The 24,711-nt window shown below is 57.8% G+C and overlaps 1 protein-coding gene and 1 long non-coding RNA gene across 3 annotated transcripts; one reads left to right on the top strand and one right to left on the bottom strand.

Moving 5' to 3' along the window:
- Positions 1 to 1,974: 1,974 nt before the first annotated feature.
- On the bottom strand, positions 1,975 to 22,573 carry Bpifb4 (BPI fold containing family B member 4). Its single transcript, XM_046432843.2, has 16 exons — positions 22,468 to 22,573; positions 21,736 to 21,798; positions 20,841 to 21,333; positions 19,903 to 20,007; positions 19,092 to 19,235; positions 17,294 to 17,357; positions 16,837 to 16,897; positions 16,533 to 16,624; positions 14,906 to 15,109; positions 13,272 to 13,325; positions 10,643 to 10,813; positions 9,337 to 9,404; positions 7,998 to 8,040; positions 6,095 to 6,158; positions 4,363 to 4,439; positions 1,975 to 2,290 (listed from the first exon to the last, which is right to left on the bottom strand). Exons 1-16 carry the CDS (start codon positions 22,571 to 22,573, stop codon positions 2,267 to 2,269), a joined length of 1,833 nt encoding a protein of 610 aa, XP_046288799.1. The 3' UTR covers positions 1,975 to 2,266.
- Positions 11,996 to 14,227, top strand: LOC124085289 (uncharacterized). 2 transcript variants are annotated; one of them, XR_006849394.2, is made up of 3 exons: positions 11,996 to 12,505; positions 12,746 to 12,823; positions 13,422 to 14,227. It is a non-coding gene; the product is annotated as an uncharacterized LOC124085289 (long non-coding RNA). The 2 variants fall into 2 exon arrangements; XR_006849393.2 differs by having other exon boundaries at positions 12,970 to 14,227.
- Positions 22,574 to 24,711: the final 2,138 nt, after the last annotated feature.

Raw genomic sequence — 24,711 nt, 5'->3', positions numbered from 1 at the left:
TTTGGAACCCCTCCTCTTGACTCCCAGATCTTGCTCCTGAATGACCTCATGAGGCCACCAACTGACACCTGTGAATGCAACGCCGTCCTGTCAGCAGGGGACCCTCCTGGCCAGGGGTGGAGGTGAATAAGGAACATAAAGTCTCACACATGCAGGTGACTTGAAGACAAAGCTCCTCCCTGAAGGAGAAGCAGGTCTGAAGAGTTATGGCAGCGATCTTTGTTTATGTACGTCTCATGGTTGGCTTGAAGACTCGGCAAGCTTTGCTCTTTGTACTCCGACGGTTACATCTATTCGGCTCTTCCACAGTTGCAATGTGCAGATTTTAGGAGCCTGTGTAGCTCTCAAGAAAGCGCATGGTGTAAAGTACCTGTTCGTGGGCAGCACTGAAGAACAGGCTGTGAGACACTGTGGTCGTCTAGCGGGACAGTTCCTCTATCCCCAGGAGCTGGGTGCCTGAGATTAAGGTCCAGGTGGTAAGACTCTTTCTCAGAGGCTCCTCATGCAGGGAACCCCACAGCAGCTAGGCCTCCTGAGCCCTCGCACTGGAACATTCCCAGACCTGGACAGTGCTCTGCCATTCTCTGTCACCGCTCTCCACAGCTTTGGTGTCAAGGATTGAACCCAGGGATGCTCAACCACTGAGCCACATCCCCAGGCGCCCCCCCCCCCTTATTTTCTATTTTGAGGCAGGGTTTTGATAAATTGAGTAGGAGTTAGGGCCTCACTAAGTTGCTGAGGCTGGCCTCGAACCTGTGATCCTCCTGCCTCAGCTTCCAGAGTCGCTGAGACTACAGGCCTGTGTCACCACACCCGGCCCAGGCTGTTTTTAATAGACGGCCTCTTCCCTCCCGACTGGCAGATGGGGTTTCAGGAGCCTTGGGGGGTGTTGCTGTGAGGGGACAATGATGTGGCAGGATCTAGTTTCCCTTGAATGTCCGGCCGTGGGCCTAATGTCTAGAAGCCAAGGACGTGCTCTGAGAGGACGACGTGGGAGCCTCCGGGATCATTCTCTGGCTGTGACTGTGGTTTCACTGGCTTGGGTGGAAGCAGGAGGTACCTTGTATCTTTGCAAAACCTGTATGGCAACAGGAGCCAGGCCCCCTCAGCCACTGCCCCAGCCCCCTCCTACCAGGAAACATGGGGGAGTGCGGGAGACGTCACTGTGGCCACCCGGGTGTCCAGTCCCTCTCTCTGCCTGGGCAGGTCAGGCAGGGTCTCCTGACTGACCTTGGCCAATGAACCGTGAGAGAGCTGACCCGTCACGTGGTGTTACTGGGATTCTCCAGGCCCCGCCCTCTCCTCTGGGAACTGTATGACATCTTTGGGGGCCCCTGGAACTTGTGACCCAAGGCCACAGGGAGCCATTAGGACATGGGCCTGGAGTTATCAGGTCCACACCTCAGCTGGGTGACCTTGGACCAGTCACCACCGCCTTTCTCTGTGCCTCAGTTTCCCCACTTTTGAAACCAGGGCCAGCCTTGTGTGAACCCTGTGGTGCTCTCGTGAGGGTCAGTGAGATCAGGCGGCGGAGTCTCAGTTCAGGGCTCGCCAGGCACTTGGTGCCCAGCAGACGAGCGCCCCCGGGAGGCTTGGGCGGGGAGCCGTGCTATCCTTCCCCTTCCACCCTCCTCTGGCCCCGGGGAAGTCGCGGCTGGGAATCAGGAGGGGAGGGGACCCTGGTCATCATGGCTGTGAGATGTCTGGTGACCTTGAACTTGTGGTTTCTGCGTCCTGGCCCTCCCCGTGGGCTGAGGCGCGGGAAGGGAAACTGAGGCAGGAAGGACCCGCCCAGGGGATTGCAGAACAAAGGTGTGGAGAGCTGGAGTAAAGCCCTGCTGCTCAGCCCCGGCCCTGGATGTGCCTGAGCAATCCTCCAGCCCCATGCAGCTCCGGCTGCCAGGCCCCGGGGGCGCAGCAAGGAGGGAAGGAGTCAGACCTGTAGGCAGCAGTGGGGGCTGGCCCGGTGCAGGAAAGGGAATGTTTTATTGAAAGCCAAGATAACTCCTGGAGTCAGATCCGGCCTGAGGCCCAGTCCTCAGGGCCACCTCCTCCCCTGCAGAGCCCGGGGACTGCATGGTACAGTTTACTAACGGGACAGTGGCTGGATCCTTTCTGTCAGGTGGAGGCAGGTGGAGAAGAGGATTGGAGGCTGGGAGGGGCCTGCTGTGGAGGCCTCAGGGCTTCAGGGCCAGGGACCGTGTCCAGGCCAGTCCTCTCCAGGGCTGGTTCTGGCTTCTTCCAACAACGTCTCTGCCTCTGTCACTCAAGCGCTGAGCACCAGAAGGTCCTTGGAGGGCAGAAGAGAGAACCAGGTGAGCAGGTGGGGCCTGGGCTCTGGCCTCAGCTGCCGTGGACGGGGCGAGTGTGACTCAGGGGAGCGGTGACTCCAAATGGACTCTGTGAGGGGGTCACGTGGGCCTGGGGCCTCCTGTTCAGAGGACCTTGGGCAAGACACAGCCCTCCTTGGCCCCCATCCCCCTCCCCTAAATAAGCCCCGCAGGCCTGAGCCCTCTGCAGTCCTCCAAGGCCTAGTCCACGGGACTACACAAAAGTTCTGCAACAAAATAAGTGATGAAAGTAGAAATCAAACCTCAAAGAAGAAAAATAAGTATCCAAGAGTTCATATTGACTAAGTAAATAACTGACAAAGTAAATGAATACACGGGGGAGGAAGTTCAGCCCTTCCTTAAGGAAGAACTCCAAAAATCACAGTTAGGCCAACAGGACAGTGACGAATGGCAGACAAGAGCCACAGCCAGGGCCCAAATGGGTGGCGAGGGAGGGGAGGTCGTGTGCGGGTGCGAGCGGGACATGATGAACCCGCTGTGTCAGATGATCACGGTGCACCGTGGACAAAACACTTTTTGAACTAGAACTAAAAAAAAAAGAAAAAGAAAGGTTGTGGCTCAGTGGCGCAGCCTGTCAGCACCACATAAAAATAAATAGGTAAAACAAAGGTGCTGTGTCCAACTATAACTACAAACTTTTTTTGAAATAATAAAAATTTTAAAAAGAAGGTGGGGGAGAACCAGCTACTGATCAGTGACAAAGTGGAAAATAATAGCTTTTCAGTTGGAGGGACTTGGCAGGAGCCACCTCAAGCGAGTGATGGAAACAAATGTGTCCCACACGGTGTCCCTGACAGGGGCCTAGTGACAGCTCCAAGTTCCACTCCTGGGATGTCCTTGCCAAAAACACATGGCCTCAGTCCAGCCACGAGAGGATGGCACTCAGTCCAAGTGGAAGCCCATCCCACCCACAGGCCAGAGCTACCAGAAATGTCAAGGTCACAGGACGAGGAAGAGTCAGCAGTGTGACTTTTGCAAAAGGAATTGTCAACCTGGGACAAAGGCCCCTTGGTTCCATCTCTGGGAGTCCTAAGGACGAATCCTGAACCCAGAGGCAGCCCCCCTGCATCCATCCTTATCATATGCTCACACTGACATGACAGACCATTCCAGAACGCTTAGAGTGTCAGGGCTCAAGGGCACTACAGGAGAGGCTCATGTCATCCTAAACGCAGCCCCGTGGGTCGGCACTGGGACCAGCTTTTTTTTTTTTTTTTTTTTTTTTTAATAAAGGAGAAAACTGAGGCCCAGAGAAGTTAAGTAGCTCACCCAGAGTCACCCAGCTGTCAACTGGCAGAGTCGGGATTTGAACCCAGACTGCTGAATTCCAAGCCCTATTCTTTAGCCTCAGGGCTCTGCTGATGCCCTGGTCAAAGCCTTCTTTGAAAATAAAACTCCAGAAAGAAAAATAAATAAATAAAACTTCAGAAAGATTGGAATGAAAAACAACAACAACAAAAAAACATGTTCTAAGGGATGACTTGTCGGCTGCGCATATACTGAGGATACGCCTGTGTTCGCTTAATGTCCCTGTATTTTCCAAATTTCAGACGCTGAGCACATGTGGTCCTTATAGTGGTTGCAAGAGCCCCTTCTTCTGAACTTCAAGACACCTGCCGTCTATAATTAGCCAATGTCTTCAGGGACGTTTGCCCAAAGTCCTGTGTCCCTGCTGGGTTTGGAAGGCCCCGTATCCCAGGGCCTTGCAAAGTGTCTGAACATAGTAGGTGCTCAATAAAGGTTTTCCCAGTGAGCAACACCACCTTCACCTTTGGGGAAGCCCGAGGCTGGGGAGCCTCAGCTTTCCACCTGGAGGATGGGGCAGCTCTGAGTGGGATTGAGGACTTGCCTTGAAGGACTCTCAGTGGCCCTTTTCTTTGTTCCTCCGTCTCGTATGTTGGAGGGAGAGGCCTCAGGGCCCCCCTTCTCTCCCTTTTTCCAATTACGGACCTTTATCTGTGGCCAGAGGTGAGGACAGAGGGCAGCGGGGACACAGTGCTGTTCCCCTTACCTCCAAGACGTCGATGTCTGCGTTGCTGAAGTCGATGTTGAGGATTTTGGGGAGAGGGACCCCGGAACCCAGCACGGCTGAAAAACAACCACAGCGGCTCGAGGTCAGGCGAGGTCAGCGCGGCCAGGAGGCCTGGCCATCTCCTCGCGCCTGCCGACCCTCCCGGCCACAGCACACGGTCGCCCTGGCCTCCCTGTGGGTGGAGGGCCGTCCCCAAGGCTGTCCTGCTGGCCCATCCTCGAAAGGTTCCCTGACCCAGGTGACTGGGCCACCGCGGGACCAAGTGCCTCCAGCAGAGAGACGGCAAACTGTCACTGTCACCCTGCTACGCCGTGGGATCCCTGCAGGCAGGACGGTGTCCCCAGCACCACAGAGCCCTGGACACAGCACAGAGGAGGGGACACGATTGCTAAGTCAAGGAAGGGGCTGCCCGTGGGGACCAGCAAATGACGGGGACGGGGTTTGGTCCCGGGTCTCAAGTTGTCAGGACCAAGTGGACCTGTGACCCTTGTTCTAGAAGGAAGGACGGGAAAGGAGGGAAGCAGGGAGGGGGTGGGCAGGGGACAAGGCGCCTGGACCCCGCTGGACTTTTCGGGGGCTCTCGGGCTCTCCCGGTCCCGCCCTTTCCTGGGTATTGGGTGGGGCTGGTGTCTTCTGGACCCACTCCAAGAACCTAAGAAAAGTGACAGATGGCATTTCAGGGAGATGAAAGGACGTGCCCCAGTGCACCGCCCTCAGGGACCAAGCAGGCCTAGAGCCTCTGTCTCCTGTCCCCTGTCACCTCACCCGGCCCCTGACACCCTGCTGTCGTGCATGGGCTTTGTGACTGCTCTTTCTCTGTCACGGGGACTCAGCCTTCTCTGGGGCTGGGTCACAGAATAAGGCTCCATTAGACATCAGTGTCTCTCTAAATGAGCCCCGGCTGGTATGGGAGGTGACATCAACTGGGATGTGCCAGCCCACTTTGCCCCCAGCGCTGGATGAAGCAGGTTGGGGCTGAGGTCCCCGATCATCATGGGGTCACCCAGCTATCCCAGCCTCCTGGTGACCTCGAGGTTCCTCGAGTAGCCTCCCAATCCCATTCTTGAGACACTTGGTCTGTCCTACTCTTCAAGACGGGGAGGGAATCTTCTCAGTGATAATGTGGCTTCCCAGGGGACAGATTCTGAGTTAGGAGGTTGGGGACACTGGTGGGGACAACCTCAGCTCTATCTGCACAGACTGAAATTTTTCGAATCAGAATGTATTATCCGTGCAGTCCCTGCATAATTCAGAAGAAATCTGTGTTTAAAAAGGAGCCAGGCGATAAATTAACCCTAGAGAAATGGAGGAAAAGAGTTTAGAGGGAAATATACCCGGGTTCAGGTAATCGCCTCTGGGAGGTGAGACTTTCAAAATACATTGTTCCAGGATTTCTCAAGTTTGCACACATTCAGTTTTCAAGGTGATCAGAAAAACAAGACGCTCAGCCAAACAAGAAAGCGGCGGGATGGATTTGGAGGCCACACCACACGATGCCCCGTAAGTACACACAACTATTATTTGTTAATTAAAATACATTTTTAAAATCAATTTTTGAAACCTGAAAAATACTTGCATTTGGAAGCTTAAATCAACGTTTCAAGTGCAGCCTCAGAACTGCCTCTGAGGTGGAATGCCTGTGAGTCCCACGTGTCCTGCACACCAGCTGTCCCCAGGTCCCCAGGTCCCCGGGCCCCCAGCCCGCGCTCACCGTTCATTGCGGGCATGAAGGCCAGGTCGAAGATCTTCCCAACCAGCACTTCCATGAGGCCCACCTGCGGGGACAGAGGACTGAGCCTGGGCAGGGGCTTCCCGGCTCTGAAGGCCCCTGGGGGCCTGGAGTAGGGTCCAAGATGAGACCCAGAGCTGCTCAGGAGACTCTGGGAGTCCTGTCCACAGAGCCCCAGGACCTGGAACGGCTCAGCAGATGGCCCCAGGGCCACCTGGGTCACTGCTCCCTGTGCTGGTGGGAGGTGAGGCTGGCGGTCCCTGAGCCACAGGCAGGGCCCAGGGAGGCTCCCCTGGAGGGTGGAGCCTGGGGGGGAGGGAGGCTGGCCCTGAAGCACCCTTCCAAGGCCCTGCACCCTGCGGCCAGCGCCCCCGGCTCCATCCCAGCTCAGCCTCCTTCACCTCTGACCCTCAGCTCCCGAGGTCAGCCCGAAAGGACACAGCCAGGGTCAGGGGAGGCGCCCAGAGGGCCGGCCTCCTGCGCCCTCTGAGCCATCCTGTCACCCACGCGTTCTGCACCTGTGGGTGCCACCAACCTCGGATCCCAAATATTTGAAAGCAAATTCCCTCCGTCTTGGATGGGCACAGGCTCTCTTGCCATCACTCCCACAGTACAGTCTAACAACTGTCACCTGTCACTTAACAACGGGAAGCTCCTGGGAATGTGGTCCCCATGTGAGCGTCACAGTGTGTTTCATAAACCAAGATGGCTTTAATGTCACTAGGCCGTTTTGCCCTATGAGACTAGAACAGTCTCTGGTCCGTCGTTGAGGGGAATGTCCCACGTGGCCCGTGAATGCATTTATGTGGCACCGACATCCTGGGCGCCGCACAGCCATCCTAAGAGGATGGAAATGCTGAAGGTGGAGCAGGCCCCAGGCAGATGCCACGCCCTTGTCCACTTGGGGACCTTGGTGTCCCGGGGGACCCTGGGCCGATGCCCCTATGGATGGCAAAGGACAGCTGTGTCACCTCCCTTAACGTCTCTAAACCTTGGCTTCCACGTCTGAAGACAAGAGGGACTGACCCTCCCTTACGCTGGTTGTGAAAGTCCTTCCCGTCAGAGATCTGCAGAGTGCTCAGCGCCCGCCACTCAGTCCCACCTCGACTTCCGACCCACTGTCCCCTCCGGCCAGTCACTGAACCTCCCTGACGTCAGCTTCCTTATGGGAAAGTTGCCCAGATCCTAAGAACACTGTGAGGACCCAAAGAGAAACTGCCCAGCCAGCTGTGAGCCGGGACAGTTCTCCATCTAAAAATGAGCTGGGGACACGAATTTCACGGGCTGCGGATGTTCAAGAAACTCAAAAACAAGGAACAAGAGATGAATCTGCCCGGCTCACCCCAGGAAGCAAGCAAGGGCTCAGCTGTCAGCTTTTCTTGAGAGAGAGAGAGAGAGAGAGAGAGAGAGAGAGAGAGAGAGAGAGACATTGACTCCGAGGCCTTGGTGAGGTGCAGGGACCCAAGAACAGAGATGAAACAGGACCCGGCCCTGAATGTCTCAGAGTCTCGGGCCCTTGGAAAGAGTAAGAATGAGGATGAACACAAACCCAGCCCTGTTGATCTAAGAGGAGGAGACTGAGGCTCAGAGTGGCCGGTAATGCTCAAGTCACCCAGGGGTCAGCGGCCTCCTGACTCCCCTAGGACATGGCTGTCCCCACCGATGTGCACTAAGGTCCCCCATTAAAACAGAGCAGCAGGGGCCCGAGCAGGAGCCGCAGCCGACCCCTGCCCTCCCCCTGTGTCCCCGTTTCCCCATCTCTGCGTCCACGAGGAGGCCGGCCACCTGCTGGAGTCCCAGCCTCTCTGGCCCTGGGGAGAGGCCGTCCCCAGAGGAGCTTTCCCCAAGCCCGGGATGCTCCCCTGGGCCCCGATGTGGCACTTACGTCAAAGTTGCCCACATTCGAGGTCCGGAGGTTGAGGTTGGTCCTGCGGGTGATAATGTCAGCCCGTTAGAAGCAGCCATTATTGGGAGCCCGAGGTGCTGGGTTTCCAAAACTGTCTGAAGCCCTCCACCCACGACCTCTGGGAGCCCCTGGTCCTGGGGGAGTTGATGGGAATCACGTGGGTCCCGTGGACGGAGCAGTAACCATGGGCCAGACGCTATGCTCAGGGTGGGCAAGGTGCCTGTTGTGGCTTTGCCACCTATCGGCTGTGTGACCTTAGCCAAGGCCCTTCGCCTCTCTGTGCCTCTCTGCAGAGCGCAAGACTGCTCGGACTAAATGACAGAGTCATGGGTAACAAGAAGAGGACTCGGTGCTTTGAGCGAGTTTTCTTCCTTCGGACGCCGACGCCCGCCCTCCTCAGCCCCTCCTGCCACAACGCCTGAGTGCTTTTCCTCTCTGCCTGCTGGAACCCCGGCCTTCCCACGGCTGGGCCCCTGGCTGCATGTGGCCACCTTGGAACTCAGATGGCTGACTGATACCGTCTCGCAGTCCCCCTGGTTGGACTCCATGAGCTTTTGTCAAAGGAAAAACTTGCGATGACCTAACGCAAGCTGAAAATTTGACCCATGATCTCATTAAACCTCAAAATGAGCACCTAGTACTTATTTCCGTAGGCTGACGTCAACAACTAACCAAAGACACTCCTAGGACTTGGCTCAATGCCCGGCACGTGGAAGGTACCCAATAAATAATAGCTATTATCTTTAGGAATCTTATTAAGCAGGGACTGTGGTCTCCATTTTCCCATGAGAAGACAGAGCCTCAGAGGGGAAGTCACTTGGCCAATGTCATGCGGCCAGACAGTGGTCACATCAGGATTTGGACCCATATTCTGGAGTCCAAAGCCAGCACTTTTAACCATTCAATGCAGCAGGTCACATTCACTTGGGTTGGCTCCCAGCCCCTCTCTGTACTTGCTGTGTGGCCCTAAGTAGGTAAATCTACCTCTCTGAGCCCTAGTTTTCTCATCTTTAAAAAGGAGCATCCTAGCCCTGACTTCCCAGGTGCACTGGGAGCCCGTGGCAGAGCCTGGTTCGTCAGCATCAAGCTGGTTCTTCCTGTTTGAGTCACCCTACCTGGCTGGCCCCTGATGGAGCTCTCGGCAGACATGGGCCATTTTTGCCTCTGCAGCCTCTTGCATTGACCCACTCTGAAGGTCACTCCTGACACTAGGAGACCTCTGGTGCCCTGGTGCCCTTGGTGGCCGTCTAGGCCAGCACCAGCTACAACAGCCCCAAGATGGCTTCCTGAGGGGGAACCAGGGAAGCAAACCCCTTACTTGTCCAGCTTGGCATCGATCATGAGCTTATCCCCTTCCACAGAAAATGAGGCCAAGAGGTCGGTGTCCTGGAGGGAGGAGGAAGAGGTGACCGTCACTGCCAGCTTGTCAGGCTATTGTGCGGCCGCTGGATAGGAGCCCACTGACCCTGAGCGTCACCAAGGCTTGCTCCTGAGGCCCGGGCCAGGCTCCCTTTAAGCACAAGGCTCCCACACAGTAGGTTCACCTCCCCAGAGGAAGCAGGAGTCAGGAATGATAAAGGACCAGCATTAACGCGTGTTTGCGAGTTAGCTGAGTGAATACTTCCCACAAAGACAAATGACACAGAATCCCCATGACTGGCACTGGGGACGCTTACCAAGTCTCTCTGAGATGCCTCCAAGGGAGAGGCTTGAAGCCCAGGAAACTTGCTTTAGGAAAGCCATGCAGATGGGATTGGGCACCATTGCTGCCAAGCATTACTGCCCCGTCCCCCAGAACAGGGCATAAAAGGACCAGACTCATCTCCCTTTTCAAGCAGAAACTTTGCTGGAGGAAAATCCCTCTTTGCTCCCCTGACCCTCCTTCTAATAAATGAGATCATAAAGTTACATTTTTGAAAATAAAAATAAACCCCAATAAATTCATGCACTGGAATCAGCAACAATACTAGGGATTGCATGATGAAGAGCTAGGGGCGCTGGTTGCCTGTGACAGGGACCTAATCCATCACAAGAAGTCATCCTGTTTGAACTGAGGACTGAAGGATGTGCAAGCTTTGACTAGATGAAGAAGAGGGAGGCAGAGCCATCCAGGCAGTGGGGAGGGCATGTGCAAAGGCCCTGAGGCAGGAAGGAGGTTGGCATTAAAAGGAAAGAAAGAAGGTTGGAGATGGAGCTGGTGAGAGGACTCTGTGAGGCTGGGGCAGAATGCAGCCAGACCAGGCTGTGGGCCAGGAAGTCAGGGCTGCATCTCTGGGGCAATGGAGTCTGGTGTCAGGGTTGAGCTGGCTCAGACATTTGTGCTGTTGATGGGAATGTCACACAGCGGGGTTCAGATTGGGTGAGAATTGGCTCTTCTAATCTGCCATCTGATGATGTCCAAAAGGACCCCACACAGCTGGCCTGTCATGCTCCAGCAGGAAACCCACTTCCCAGACCAGATGCAGCTCACTTGATCTCAAGCCCTGGGGGCGGGGACGGGAAGGCAGCGGGTGGGCAGGGTCCTGTGGCAGGGCCTGTGGGGAGTGGTAGGGCCCGGGAGCTCCGGGGGGCCCGGTGGCTCTGGCTTGAGGCCCAGCCGGGGCCGCTGCAGCCCAGGCACTCACCACGTCGATGAGGCAGATGGTGGTCTCTACGTCATTGGGCTGGGACACCACGACCTCAGAGGTGGCGAACACCTGCACCAGCGCCTTGTCCTTCTGCAGCGTCACCGTGGGAGGGTTGGGCACCTGGATCCTGATGGTGAGCGGCCGGGACTCGGGGTACTGCTGGAACACCTGTGGGCGGGGCCGGCCGGTGGGCGGGGCCCTGGGCCTGGGGCGCCCCGGGGTGGGGTGGGGCGTGGGGAGGGGGCTGCCAGCGCCTTTCTAACCCGCACCTTCGGGCCCTAGGGACCACAGGCAAAGCCAAGGGCCGCTGTGGGGTCAGGGCGGGGGCTCCCCTCTCCACCTCTCCCTGGGCCACCGTGGGAATGAAGGTGACAATCCCAGACACAGGGACTGCTCAAAACCACCCGGCACTGAGCAGAGGGGGCCTCCTTGGGGCGCTGGGCGGGGCCGAGTGACCGTCTCCATTTCATTCAGTCATCACCGTCCTGCAGGGTCTCATCTCCAGGCCACAGATTTAAAGGGACATGTCAGGCCGGTCCAAGGCCAGCGAGGGAGGTGACCCCGCCCCAGGCTGTGCAACTCAGAGCCCGGGTGTCCACCACCCCTCCGGGAATGACAGGCCATCCCCCCGGGGTGTCCTGCGAAGTCCCAGAGCAAGGCACAGGCGCCCCAACCTGGATTCCCTGGGTCTCACAGTGGGACAGACCTGGGCCTACTGACCACAGAGTCAGTCCCCCAAAGCTAATTTACCAAAGGGACAATTCACCAAGTGACCTGTTTATCATATTCACTAAGTAACTTGTTCACAAAAAATAATCATAATTTTAAGGCCACTCTTCTTAAATATATTAACTGGGCACAGTTAAGTGTGCAAACCCACGAAGCTACTTTTTAAGAGTAGAGCCAGGTGCGGTGGTGCCCGCCCATAATCCCACGGGCTCAGGAGGCTGAGGCAGGAGGATCTTGAGTTCAAAGCCAGCCTCAGCAACAGTGAGGCACTAAGCAACTCAGTGAGACCCTGTCTCTAAATAAAGTGCAAAATAGTGCTGGGGAGGTGGCTCAGTGGTCAAGTGCCCCTGAGTTCAATCCCCAGTACCCCAAAAATAAATAAATAAAAGAGTAGAGAGAAGCTGTTTCCATGGAAACTTTGCCATATGCAATGCTACAGGGCAGGTCGGGTCCTAAAAAGATTCTATTCATTTCTCGAATATGTGCCAGATGAATTCTTCTGTTCAAGCTGCTGGTCAGTGGATAAATTTAGTTAATTCCTCCATTTGGCCCGTCCCTGAACTCACCCCTGGGCAGACGGACTTTGAACGAGTCAATACCTTACTATTGGCTTTTCGCGGGGTGGGGGGTTGTCAGTGCACTTTTCTGAAGGGCTCTGGGTTCCCAACCACCCAGACTGGAATGTGCAGAGTCCCCAAGAATTAGCAGTGCCCCTTCACAGAGATGCCTGGGGGTGCCTGTCTCAGCGCTGACTACGCCTCCCCCGTGACTCCACCCCAGATAGGCATCCAGGACACAGGAGGCGTCGCCCTGCCTGACCCTGCAGCAGCGGACCTGTGGCTATCTGGAGGCCTAACGCCTGCTCTGGGGCTGCCTCTTTGGATGACTCCCTGGGCCCCTCTTTCCCCATCTGTAAAATGGGGTGCTTGTCCATTTTGGCTGCGTGGGAGGGGATAAATAGGACCGAATTCTCAAAAGCTGTAAAATGCAGTGCGCATGGGAAATGGCCCAATAAATAAAAGGCCTCGCGATGGAGGACAGCCTGGCCACCTGAGCTGCTGCTGCTTCTGACATTGGACGGTGCCTCTGCATTTCTATTCTCAACCACACGAGGGCGATAGCGACCACCTGGTAAGTCCCATCTCTTCCCTACCTGGGACTGGCAGAGTTGGGGAAAGCCACAAAGGGCTGTAACTCTGAACAGGGATCTTTGTTGCCAGGAGCAAGGGGGCCAGCACCAGAGACCGGATCAACAACGGGGCAAGAGTGCATTTGCTCTTTAAAAATAAATAAATAACAACAACTTATAATTATTAAGAGCAAAGATAGTAACTAACATCGCCAAATGCCTGCTCTGTATCTGGGTTCCAGATTCCTGTTGAGGACCACCCATCAGAGTGAACACTACTATCCCCATTTTCCAGATGAGAAAAGTGAAGGCTCGGAGAGGTGAGGCCATTTGCTTACAGCAATGGGCTGGAGTGTGCTGAGCTGGGTCTCCAAGGACCTGGCTCTTCCCCTCCAGGCTCTCACAATTCACGTGTGCCTGGCCCTGTGTCCACACCTTGACCGCCTTATCCCTTCTCCTCCCCTAGATACCGGAACCCGTGTAAGAGGTGTCAGTGGGCATTTTTGACAGATGAGGGAATGGAGCTCAGAGAGGTTACAAGTTTTGATCAAGGTCACACAGTGAAGGAGTGGACGGCCAGGACCAGAACTTCAACAGCTGGTCCGCAGACAGAGCTCAGGCTCCTTCCCCCTCCTGCCTCCTCGCCCCTCAGTCCAGGAAGGCAGGCAGAGCAGCTGCCCCAGTGCTGGGCATCCTCCCCAGAGACCGGTACCTGGGACGGCTGGTGGGGGACAGTGGAGGACAGTGGTGACTTCCTGGCTTACATACCTTGGGAATCAGGGCTCCCAGTGTGGACGTGGTGAGCGGAGGAAGCTCTTCAAACTGTAGGACAAGGAAAAGGGTCATGTGAGTCCCGAGGTGACAGGGACAGATGGGCATTGCCAACATGGTGACCAGAACCATCTCCTTTCCCTAAAGGACCCCTTGGGAAGCCCCGCCTGTCCAGCAGTGGCCACTATGTAGACCAGGCTCACCACAGACCCCACCTGAAGAACGAAGGCGAGGCCCGAACCTTTCTTCTGCAGATGTGTGACTCTTTGCTAAGGCAAGGGGAGCGCCGTCGGGCCCCTTTGCAATGTCTGGGTCCCTGGCCCATGACTTCTGCCGTATCCCTGATACTGCCATTGGTTTCAGATCTTCCCTAAACCAACTCACTTTTGTGGGGAGGTACTGGGGTTGAACTCAGGGACACTCAACTACTGAGCCCCATCCCTAGCCCTATTTTGTATTTTATTAGAGACAGAGTCTCACTGAGTTGCTTAGCGCCTCTCCATTGCTGAGGCTGGCTTTGAACTCGCAATCCTCCTGCCTCGGCCTCCAGAGCGGCTGGAATTACAGGTGTGCACCATGGTGCCCAGCTTAACTCACTTCTGAAGACCTCAGATACTAAAAAGAGTGTACAGCCAGCACCACTTGACAGAAAGAGACGCCAACCATGAAGCCAGTGTCTGTTTTCTCCTAGTTAAACTGCAGGGGCAGAGGGTATAGGTCACTAAGTGTAATCAAACAGTGCCAGCGTTTGTATGGGCTTCTTGTTGCTTGTTTTGTTTGCAGACACCTGTTCTTGGAACAGGGAGGTGGTTTGTGGAGCAAATCCCATGGGGCCTCATGAAGCCCCAACTGTTCAACAGATAGGGTGGGTGGATGGATGGATGGACAGATATCTGACAGATTGTGGATGGAGGGATGGATGGGTGGGTGGATGACAGACAGATGGACAGGTATCTGACAGGTGATGGATGGATGGATAGGTGGGTGGGCGGCTGGGTGAATGATGGGTGGGTGAGTGGCTAGGTCAACAGGACAGTGGACAGACGACAGACAGGTGGTCAGGTGAAGGTCATGTGAGCACACATTGTCCCACCTTGAAACTTTTCTTAAGGTCTGACATTTTTCAAGAGAAAGTTTGGACAGGAAATGATCAAGGAGCGCGCTCTAGGTGGTGTTTTGTCCCCACCTAACTTAGTTCCCTAAGTGCCAACATTGGCCAAGGGAGTCTACACGTTTATGTGGAGAGACATACGTGTGACTCTACGGTGCCTCTTTTAGACAGGACAGAATATTAAACAGACTCCGCAGGCTCGTGATGCCACAGCGCTGCTCAGGGTCTGGTCTGTGAGCTCAGCCCAGGGAACGAAAGGAAGCGGACGGCGAGGAGGGTGGAGCCGAGCTGGGTAGGTGGAGCCGAGAGAGGTGGGAGGAGCCGAGCGGTGGGTGGAGCCGAGCAGGTGGGTGGAGCCGAGAGAGGTGGGTAGAGCCGAGTGAGGTGGGTGCAGCCAAGTGGGTAGGTGGAGCCGAGCGGGTGGGTGGAGCCGAGCGGGTGGGTGGAGCCGAGAGAGGTGGGCGGTCCGGTTCTCCCTCCAGGGCGCAGTCTCAGCCCGCCCCTAGGGGGCGCCACTCACCATGCCGTCGGTGATGTCGACGTCCAGCGCCCCCTGCTTCTGCAGCAGAGTGAGCACGGAGCCCAGGAAGTTGGCAGAGATGGCCAGCTGCGAGTTGGTGTTGTCGCCCATGGGCGGCAACTCGGGCATCCTCTGCCTGGGAGACACAGCCGGCCGCCCCAGCGGGTAGTCGATGAGCTCTCCGCCGGCCTCGCCCACCAGAGTCTGGGCAGCGGGGAAGAGGGCAGGGAGGAGGGAGAAGAGGGAGGCTGAGGGCGGCCGCCGGGCCCTGAACCCGCGCGGGCAGCCCCCGGGACCAGAGCCCTGGGTCTCAGCACTTGGTGTGGTGCGCGGCCTCTCACCTCCAGCCACTCTGCCCTCACCTTCCTACTGCAGCCCCCGGGGATTCGCCACCCGCAATGGGCCTTCCCGCGGACCTCCCCGCACTCTTCCTTGTGTGCCTCGGTCATCTTAGTTCAAGACCACCTCCTCCAGGAAGCCCTCCCGGACCTCCCTGAATGCATCACATGCCCCACATTAGGCTCTATTACAACATTAGATTAATAATTGTGTATTTATTGAGTGACCATTTCTCTCTCTCTCTCAATCCCCCCTCCACACACACACTTTTCTTTTTCTAGTACTGGGGTTTGAACCCAGTGCCTCTGAACCAGGAACTACACCCCTAACCTTTATTTTTAAATTTTATTTTGAGATGGGATGGGGATCTCACTAAGTTGCTGAAGCTGGCCTCAAACTCGTGATCCTCCTGCCTCAGCCTCCTACATCACAATAGATCACAAGTTCCCTCAGGGCAGGGACTTTGTCTGTCTTGTTCACTGCTGTACCGGGTCCTTGGTACACAGCAGGTAACTACCAAATGTCTCTGGAATGGGTGTGTTTTAGCGCACCTCAGGTGTGCGCGGTGTGCCTGGGGCCTCAGGAGCCGGGTGCACCTGCTGCTCTGAACTGCTGGGGGGAGTGAGGAGGCCTCCAGGTCTGTGGTCTCAGGGGACCCACGTAAGTCTGTGTGCCTGTGCGCAAGTAGGGCCAGGCTGGGGCCATGTGGTGACACAGCTCACTGTAGAGTGTCACATGTCTTCCAACTTCCCTTTCAGTGATGTCCTGTGGGTAGCTTGAAGTTGGCTCTGGGGGGAGTGTTTGTGCCTTGGAAATCAGCGAAGGCTGCCAATCGGACTTTTTTTAATCACGGGGAGCCCTTGGTAAATGCCTACAGCCTTCACTGTCAGGGTGTCAAGCCCAGGCTCCTGGGTGCAGCTCCACCATCAGGGAGGTGGCCTGACTCGGGCCCCTGGTCCACGTTATTAGCTGTGTGGCCCTGAACCACTGGCTTAACCTCTCTGTGCCTGTGTGTTCCCAGCGGGCCCCTTGTCCCTGTGGCTGCTGTGAGGACAGACTGGATGAATCTGCACACAGCATGTAAAACATGGCTGCTGCACAGCAGGCTTTGGAGACGGGCCGGCTGTGACTACAATCCTAACAGGGCTTCTAGGAGGTCCCCATCTAATTGGAAAATGGTCCCATTCAGACGTCGCTCCCCAAGCACCCAGTGGGAGCCCAGGGGCCCCTCCTTTCACCCCCACCTCCGGGCAGGAGGCCACCTCCCCTGAGCCAAGCCAGCACTCACGTTGAGGTCGAGTTCCAGGAACTCCCCGGTGACCAGGGGCAGGCTGGAGAAGGTGTACTGGACGCTCCCCAGGATCCCCAGCGGGACCAGAGCTGCAGGCAGAGGCGGGGGTCACGGGCGGCCTGGGGGCGCAGCCAAGGCTCCAGGTCCAGGCGCAGAGGTGAGCAAACCCCCCAGCAGGATGTCGGGACAGAGGGAAGGCCAGGTCACAGGCCCTCCTCCCAGGTGTGGCATGTCCCCGGGTCGGGCCCTGAGCTGCCGTTAGCAGGCCTCGGCCAAATGCAGCCGGGAGGAAGGAACTCACAGTCCACGAGCCCCAGCTGGTCGTTGACGAGACCCAGGACCACGTCCACGATGGGACAGAGCTGCAGGGAGACGTCACAGAGCTCTGGTGACATCAGGGAGCTGGGGAGGGAGCCGCCCCCCATGCCCACGGCTAAGGCTTGTTCTGCGCCCAGCGCTGTCCTCCCCCTGCCCCAGGGGGAGGCTCGGTCAGAATGGCCACCTCGGAGACCCAGGGAGGTGACCGGCCTCGTCACACAGCCGGAAGGAGCTGGAGCCGCAGGGAGCCCAGGGCTGGGTGGTGCCAACTCTCGCCCTCCTGTCCCTCTCCTCATCTGTCCCCAGGATCCTCGTGTCCTCCCCAGGCCCCCAAGAACGCATCCCGGCTCCTGGTTCCCTCCATCTCCCCGGGTCACCTCTGTGTCCCTGGACTGTGGCCCTGGTCTGCAGGTGCCCGTGCCCTCCCACCCCGTTCTTACCAAGTCGGGGAGGACGTTGGCCAGGACCCGGTTCACTAAGTTGTCCACGAGGTTGGGAAGAAGCCTGGGGACACGATGCAGGGTCAAGGCCAGGCGCAGACCGAGGGGCTCTCAGGACTGTCTGCCCTGGGGCGCCTCTGGGGAGTGAGACCCCTGGGCTGGACAATTGTGCCAGCAAAAGAGACTGCGGCCACCCGGAGCAGGCTCCCGCCAGCAGGGGCCGCGCATTCATCCGTCCACCCATCAAGACAGGCTGCCCGCTCTCCGGTGGCCTGGCCCTGCTGCCCGCTCCTGATTCCTAGTCCTTCCCCGGTTCCCACGCCCTCTGTGGGGCTGCTGACAGCAGAGGTCAAAGGAGCTCGCTGCTTTATCACAGCAGGATCTAGAACATTCCAGGGGCTCAGTAAGTGTGTGTGGAAGGGACAGAAGAAGAAATACTAGCCAATAAACTGTGCTCCTGGGGTTCACACCAAAGGGTGCCCAAGGGCAGAGCTGCTGTCCAGCACCGAGCTGAGGTGACAAAGAATTTCTTGAGGTAAAGTCCTAATTAGAGTGTTCCCCGAAAGCTAACCCTGGGACCCCTTCAGGTGGATCCACCTTCAGGAGACTAAGCCTGGTTCCAGTCCTCCTTGAGAACAGTCGTGCAGGTACACACAAGGGCTTGTGCGCCTGCGTGTATGTCGGGGGACAGTTTGCCATTGATCTATGTATACTCGGGGCCCAGACCCTTTTCTCCTCTGGGAAGTTACCTAACAGATACATCAGGTCACGTGTGAAATGACATCTGTAAAAGGTAATTCATTGTCACAGCAGCAGGTTGGACAAACTGAAATGCCCAGCCGTAGGGGACTGGGCAAATAGATGGTGGTTCACCCAGACCATGGAATATTACACAGCTCTGCAAAATGAAGCAGCAGGGACACGTGCCGTGTCTGGATGCAGAATATCCTCCTGAGGGAGGGGTGGTTACAGCAGGCACCCATCAGCATTAAAACCAGGGGCAGATAAGAATGCATGAACACGTTTGCTTCATTTAAACAAAGAAATTGGAAGGAAAATTAAGAACCGAATAACTGTAGTGAGCAGGGTGGGAGGGCAGAGGAGGTGGGATGGGAGGGACCCTCGTCACTCCTCGCCTTTCTGTCATTCTATAGTTTTGAACTGTGTATTACAGAATATGTATGATGGTAAAATGTGAATTTAAAAGTCCCCGAGGTTCCTATGTTCTGGACCCCAGCACCTGATTCCCCCTGAAGCAGAAACAGAGGCTCAGAGAGGCCCCCGTGAGCCAGGACGTGGGGCTCAAGTGGCTCAGTGACTGTCTCCGACCCTGAAGTCCAGATGAGATGGAGGCAGGGGCGCGTGGCCAGGGGTTGGTAAGACGGGGAGAAGGGGGACAGAGAGCCCCGAGACCCCCGAGACAGGCTGGAGCGGGCGCTCCCACCGTGTGGACGGGGGTAAAGGGGAGGGAGCTGGCATCCAGCCGTCCTGAGTACGCTCCCGTCCAGGACCTCCACCTGGGGACACGTGCTGGCCAATACAGGCGCCTGAAGACCTCTGGGCAGAGTGGGCTCTTGGACAGTTTGTGGAGAAGGTAAAATCGGAAAAAAATAAAACTGCAAAACCCTCACTCCCCGACCTGGGATACACTGAGCAGAGGGTGGATGGTCCAGTGTGACTTGTCACTGCTCTGTGACATCACTGTCCCCTCCAGGGACATGCGCAGGTGAGTGGCGCCGTTTATTTGCCAGAGATGGCTGTAGCACCCCCCGGGCACGAGGCGCCCGCTGGTACTCACCCCCGCAGTAGCTTGACTTTGATGCCCCCCAGCAGGGTGTCACAGCGCTCGATGACCAGCCGCGGATAGCCTGTGCGGTCCATGGTCAGCCGGACCTTGGCCGTGATGTTCACCTCCACTGCGATGTCCAGGAATCCAATGAGACTGGAGCCGACCAAGGACACCGGGAGTCACACCCCGGCCACCAGGGGGCGCACCTCTCACAGCCTGCGGAGCCTCTCCCCGCTGCCCTCGGCCCTGGCCCTTCCTGTCATCTGCCATGTCCCTTGCTCACCCTGTCCCTTGCTCAAATCAGGAGGTGTCCCTGATCCCTCCCCTTCAGCCTAAGAAAGCTCCAGAGGCTGGGAAGGAGGGTCCGTATATATTCTGGTTTCCAAGGTAACCAATCACCCAGCTGCAGGCACGACCTCATCTCATTATCCCTCATCTCAGGGATAATGAATGCAAAGTCTGCTTCTCAAGTCCCCCACTGAGCACCTACTTTGTGGCAGGCACCTGCTGCCCCCGGGAAAGGGAGGTGAGCTTACTCTTCCAGTGTGGGTGCTGACACTAAGGCTCAGTGACATCAAGAGACCCCTCCAAGATCACGCAGCTTGTAGGAGTAGGGATGGAGCCCAGGCTGCCCCCACCCCCAACCTCCCGGCCTCAACCATGGCGCTGGGCCATCCTCACTGCTGGCAAGACCACGGGGTGACTCAGTCCCAAACTGGGGCTCCCTGGTCCCGGTGTTATGGATACAGAGACCAGGTGGAGCGAGGGCAGCCCCTGGCCCACCCGCCCAGCAGGGACCCCCAGGGCCCAGGGCACACACCTCTTCCCGTTGATGGCCACGCGGGTGTACAGGCTCAGGTAGACGCCCACCCCGGGCAGCAGCCTCACGGACACCCGCGGGAGGGTCAGCTCCACAATGCGCAGCCTGTGGGGGCAGGGCTGGTGAGAGGCTGCCCCCCACACCCCTTCTTTGCTCCCCATCCATCCCCCCGACTGGAAGGAGACCTGGGGTCCAGGGGCAGAATGTGCAGCTCGCAGAGATGTCAAGGCCGGGGACGCCTCGCCCCCAGCCCTGGGCCAGCCCACTGTGGGTGTCTCCAGGAACTTCCCGCGAACGTTTTCCACACCAAGATGCCATCCCTTCTGCGTGTCCCCACCCCCTGCCTGGTTCCCTCCTGTCCATTCTCCAGCCTTGGGCCAAGGTCCTCCTCCTCCAGGAAGCCTCCCCTGACCTCCCGGAGGAGGCCGCTCATAACTGGATCACAGTCTCCAGGCTGCTTTATCCAAGCTGCTACCCCCTCCACCCGCCGCAGGCTCCCTGGAGACGGGGATGTCATTCATGGCTAACCACTGGGTGTGGTCCCAGCGTCAACCCGGAGTCCCTCAGCTGCGAGGAGCCCTGCGTGCTGTTGAACTGAGTGGCTCTGGGCTGGATGAAATCGTGGGGGATGAGACGGACCAGACACGGGCTGCTGGTCGGGAACCCTTGGGCCCATCCTCCTGGCTTCATTTCCGTGACCTTCCCACAGATGAGGAAACTGAGCCTCGGGGACAGGAAAGGAGACTCAACAGGACACAGGCAGACCCCGGTGGAGCGGGGTCCAGGCTCTGGGCTCTTCTACACCAAGCCCCCAAACCATGTGACTTGGGACCCTTAAGACGTCCAGCCCTAAGGCCATGTCCTGGAGACCAGGCACCCCCGCCCCAGCCCTTGGGTGCAGGCTCCCGGGGGCCGCAGGGAGGGCCCCCTGTCCTCACCCGGTGATGCCTTGCACGGTGCTGAGAATCCCGCCCTCGCCGAGCACACCCAGGACGCCGCCTCCTCCAAGAAGTCCTCCGTCACCGAGGAGACCGCCTCCGCCCAGCAGGCCTCCTTGGCCCGACAGGATGCCTTCGTTGGCCAGCATGCCCCCCGAGCCCAGCAGGCCCCCAGGGCCCAGGGCCCCGGTGGCCACCCCAGCTGGGATCTCCCCAGGCCGCAGCTCTCGCCGGTGACGGTGATGCCGGTTGTCCCCGATGGCTGCACCTTCCACCGAACGGTATCTGCCGCGATCGTCGCCGCTGCGGAGGTCTCGGATGCTGCCGTCGGGCTCCAGGATCTCTCCGTAGCGGTACTTGCCCCCCAGCTGGGCAGTGTTGTCGTTGGTGTCAATGTGCCCGTATTTGTAATTGCCACCAAGCTGTCTGCCATTGGTGTACTTGGGGGGAGGCTCTCGGACATGGAAGTCATTGTAAGGGACACCACCGACACCTCGGGGGAATTCAGCGCTTCTGTAGTCATCGTAACGGTGACGGCCACCACCCAAGAGGCCACCACTACCGCCCAGCAGGCCCCCGCCACTGCCCCCCAGCAGCCCCCCACCATGGTTCCCGCCACCACCGCCCAGCAGCCCCCCACCACTGCCCCCCAGCAGCCCCCCACCATGGCTCCCGCCACCACCACCCAGCAGCCCCCCACCACTGCCCCCCAGCAGCCCCCCACCACTGCTTCCACTGCCACCCAATAGACCTCCACCCAACAGGTCACCGCTGTCTCCTCCGCCCCCACCACCAAGCAGGCCCCCCAGGAGGCCCCCTCCCCCACCACCTCCACCTCCGCTTCCACCAAGCAGCCCCCCCAGCAAAGGCCCGCCACCGTCACCACCGGCTTTACCCATGGGCACCTCCCTCAGGGCCGAGCGGAGAGCGTCACTCTGCTCCAGGGTGCCGGAGATGGCTGCGGAGAGGCCGGGCGTCAGCCAGGGGTCCCCGACCCCCCCATGACCCTGCTCCCTAGCTCTGCAGCCCAGGGGCTCCCATGGCCCCTAGGTTTTGACACCCTTCAGCCAAACCCTGATGGGGTCCCTTTGTCACCCTCCCTCCCAAGTGTTCCTCGGCTTTAAAAAGTCCATCTCCTCGTGCGCCATCCATTCCTGGGAAACCGTCAGGGCCAAGCACCACGGAGGAAATCATCTCATTTTTATTGTCACAACCGCCCGGGGCTGGGACAGGCAATGTGTCCTCATATGCCAGATGACAAAGTAAAGACCTGAGCCCTGGAGGCAGGGATTACAGGTCCCACCCTCGGGGCCCACCAAAAGGTCAGATTCACAGAGGGGCACCCGGACGTCAAGTCAAAGGTCCTCCTCTCAGTCCTTGGAGATACGGACACCTGTGCCCACTTTTCAGACGAGGACACTGAGGCTCAGGGAACTCAAGTCAGGGATTCAAGGTCACTTAATCAGAATTGGAATCCCAGGAAGGCCGACTCCAGAACCCAGGTCCCTGACCACCTCTCTACTGTCCGGCCACTTGATGTGGAATCTGCCAGTCAGGGAGGGTCCTTGGGTACCTGAGCCCACCCTGCCCAATCAAGGCTACCCCGGTCCCCCTGGGCTGGACTCACCATTGCTCAGCACGTCTTTGGTGACCCTGAGGACTGTGTTTGTCTCCTGGCGGATGCCACCCACAGCAGTCACAAACAGGGCAGCCACACACCATGCTGTCCACATGCCGGTACAGCTTCCTCCTGGAGAGAGGGTGCACCCTGTGACGGTGGCCCAGCCGTGCCATCCCCCTGGCCAGCAGGCAGAATTAGACCCCCCTCGGCCAAGACTGGGATCCAACCCGAGACCCAAGGCCAGGGGAACTGACCGGGGAAGCTAACGTAGCAGAGAGGACCAGAATCCCCCACGCCACCTTCCAACTTTTCCAACTGAAATGAGTCTGGTGACACAAAACAGCGCCATGAACTGAACCATCCCAGAGAAGGGACGTCTGATTGTCTCCCAAGATGGTGTCCACAGACTGAGTTGCCGGCAGAGGGACAATGGGAATGCCAACAAAAACAGGAAACTGTAGCAGACAGGCTCTGGGGACATGTGTCCAGGGTTTACCCATCTGTCCACCCACCCACCTCTCCACTCACCCATCTCCTTCCACCCACCCAGCCACCCACCCAGCCAGCCACCCATTATCTACCCATCCACCCATCCACCCAACCTTCCATCCATCTTGCCTTGGGGCCATCCACTCACCCACACATCCCTTTGGCCACCTTCTGAACCTCCTGCAGCCAACAAACACCCCTAAACCTCCTTGGAGAACTCAGTTCTATTCCACGTGGTTAAAACCCTTGAGCAAAAGTCTGTACCTCTTTGAGCGCCTGCTTGCTGGTGGCCAGGACGCTGTGTCTAGTACACAGCGCCTTTGTTTGGGGACTATCCTACCAGACCTGGGCGGGAATGCTCTGAGCCTGGAGGGGTCACACGTGTGTTTTGGGGTGAGCTGGCTGACGTCCGGTGACCTCCGTGTTGCCGCCCTCTGCCCGCCTCTCCCACTCCCTCTTCCCAGGCCACATTCGCCAGCCTCGGAGAGCAGAGTCGAACCAAACTGAAATAGTCAGTTTCAGTCCCTCCGCGTGTCTACTCTCTCCTCTTTTCCTTGTTTCCATTCTTCTGGATTCCAGGGAGTCTCCACGCTTCCCCTTCCATCTGCTCCCAGGAAAGTGTGGGAGACGCTTATTTACACTACAATGTGAAGGGCTGACATGTTCAGGTGGTTCTTCACCTCCCCAACCCAGAGAGCGCTCTAGTCCAGACACAGTTAAAGAGATGGGCACCAGGGCAGGAATTTCCAGCATCAACCAGCAGCTGAGGAGTGTCAGGGAGGTAACAGATGTCCCGGGAAGTCAACGTCCCTGGGGAAGACCAGCAGGGCCCTGCTCACGCAGACACCTGGCCCGACTCGGGCCTTTTGTAGGTACTTTTGAGGTTGCAGGCAAGATGCCCAAGCTCTGAGAGGGCTCACCCTGACATGTCCCCAGTCTGGGACAGTCTCCCGGTCACCTCCCAGGCCTTGGCCTCCCTTGCTGGCCTGGACCCAGGAAAGGGAAGGGAGTCCTCCTTACCCCTGGAGGCCCCAGCAGCTCGGTCCTGAGGGTCCGGGTCACCAGGCCCTCTGCTTTGGAATCTGGCCACGATCAGCCCTTATATAGCAGCCTTCTGGGCCCGGAGGGGGGCGCACCGTGTAATCATGGGATCAGAATTACGAGAGACCGGAACTCTGCAAATTGAGCATTTAGCCCCAAAACCACAAGGGCTTGTGGTTTGTGGCTAATTCCAAGACTTGTCGGACCCAGATGGTGTCACATGAGCCAGGCTTTATCATGATCGCTCTTGGTCTAGGCCGTTTCTGGGAATCCGGGGTAGGCCCCAGATGGGCTCTGCCCGTTCCAGATGGATGGAGGGCAGGCTGGGTGCCCCAGACGACACTCAGCGCCAGGGGACCCAGGATCCAACCCTGCTCAGCCTCTGCTCCTCGGGCTGCTGGGGGACCAAGGCAGACGGACACGGCCCAGCTCCTCAGGTTTAGGGCTGATCGTGCACAGGCAGGTTTTCGAGGATCTAGACTTTTCCCCAAATATGTCATCATGACATCATCACGCAAACAGCCAATGAAAGAAGTTTTCGGGGGCGATCCGCGTACCCATCAGCCCACACCAGCTGGCCACAGCTGCCGTTTGCCCTGTCGCGTGCCTGGTCATACTGTCCACCCGTCCTTCAGCCCCTCTTTTATTTTTTATGCATTTCAAGGTCAGGTGCGGACACCGGCCTTCGCCCCATGGTTGATCACATCCACACGCACGCGA

This window comes from Marmota monax, unplaced genomic scaffold (assembly GCF_021218885.2).
Source record: "Marmota monax isolate L192 unplaced genomic scaffold, Marmota_monax_Labrador192_F-V1.1 WCK01_AAM20220418_F8-fsc00014, whole genome shotgun sequence".
Taxonomy (NCBI): Eukaryota; Metazoa; Chordata; class Mammalia; order Rodentia; family Sciuridae; genus Marmota; species Marmota monax.
The sequence above is the reverse complement of the archived record's forward strand: the minus strand, read 5'-3'. Positions and strand labels throughout refer to the sequence as shown.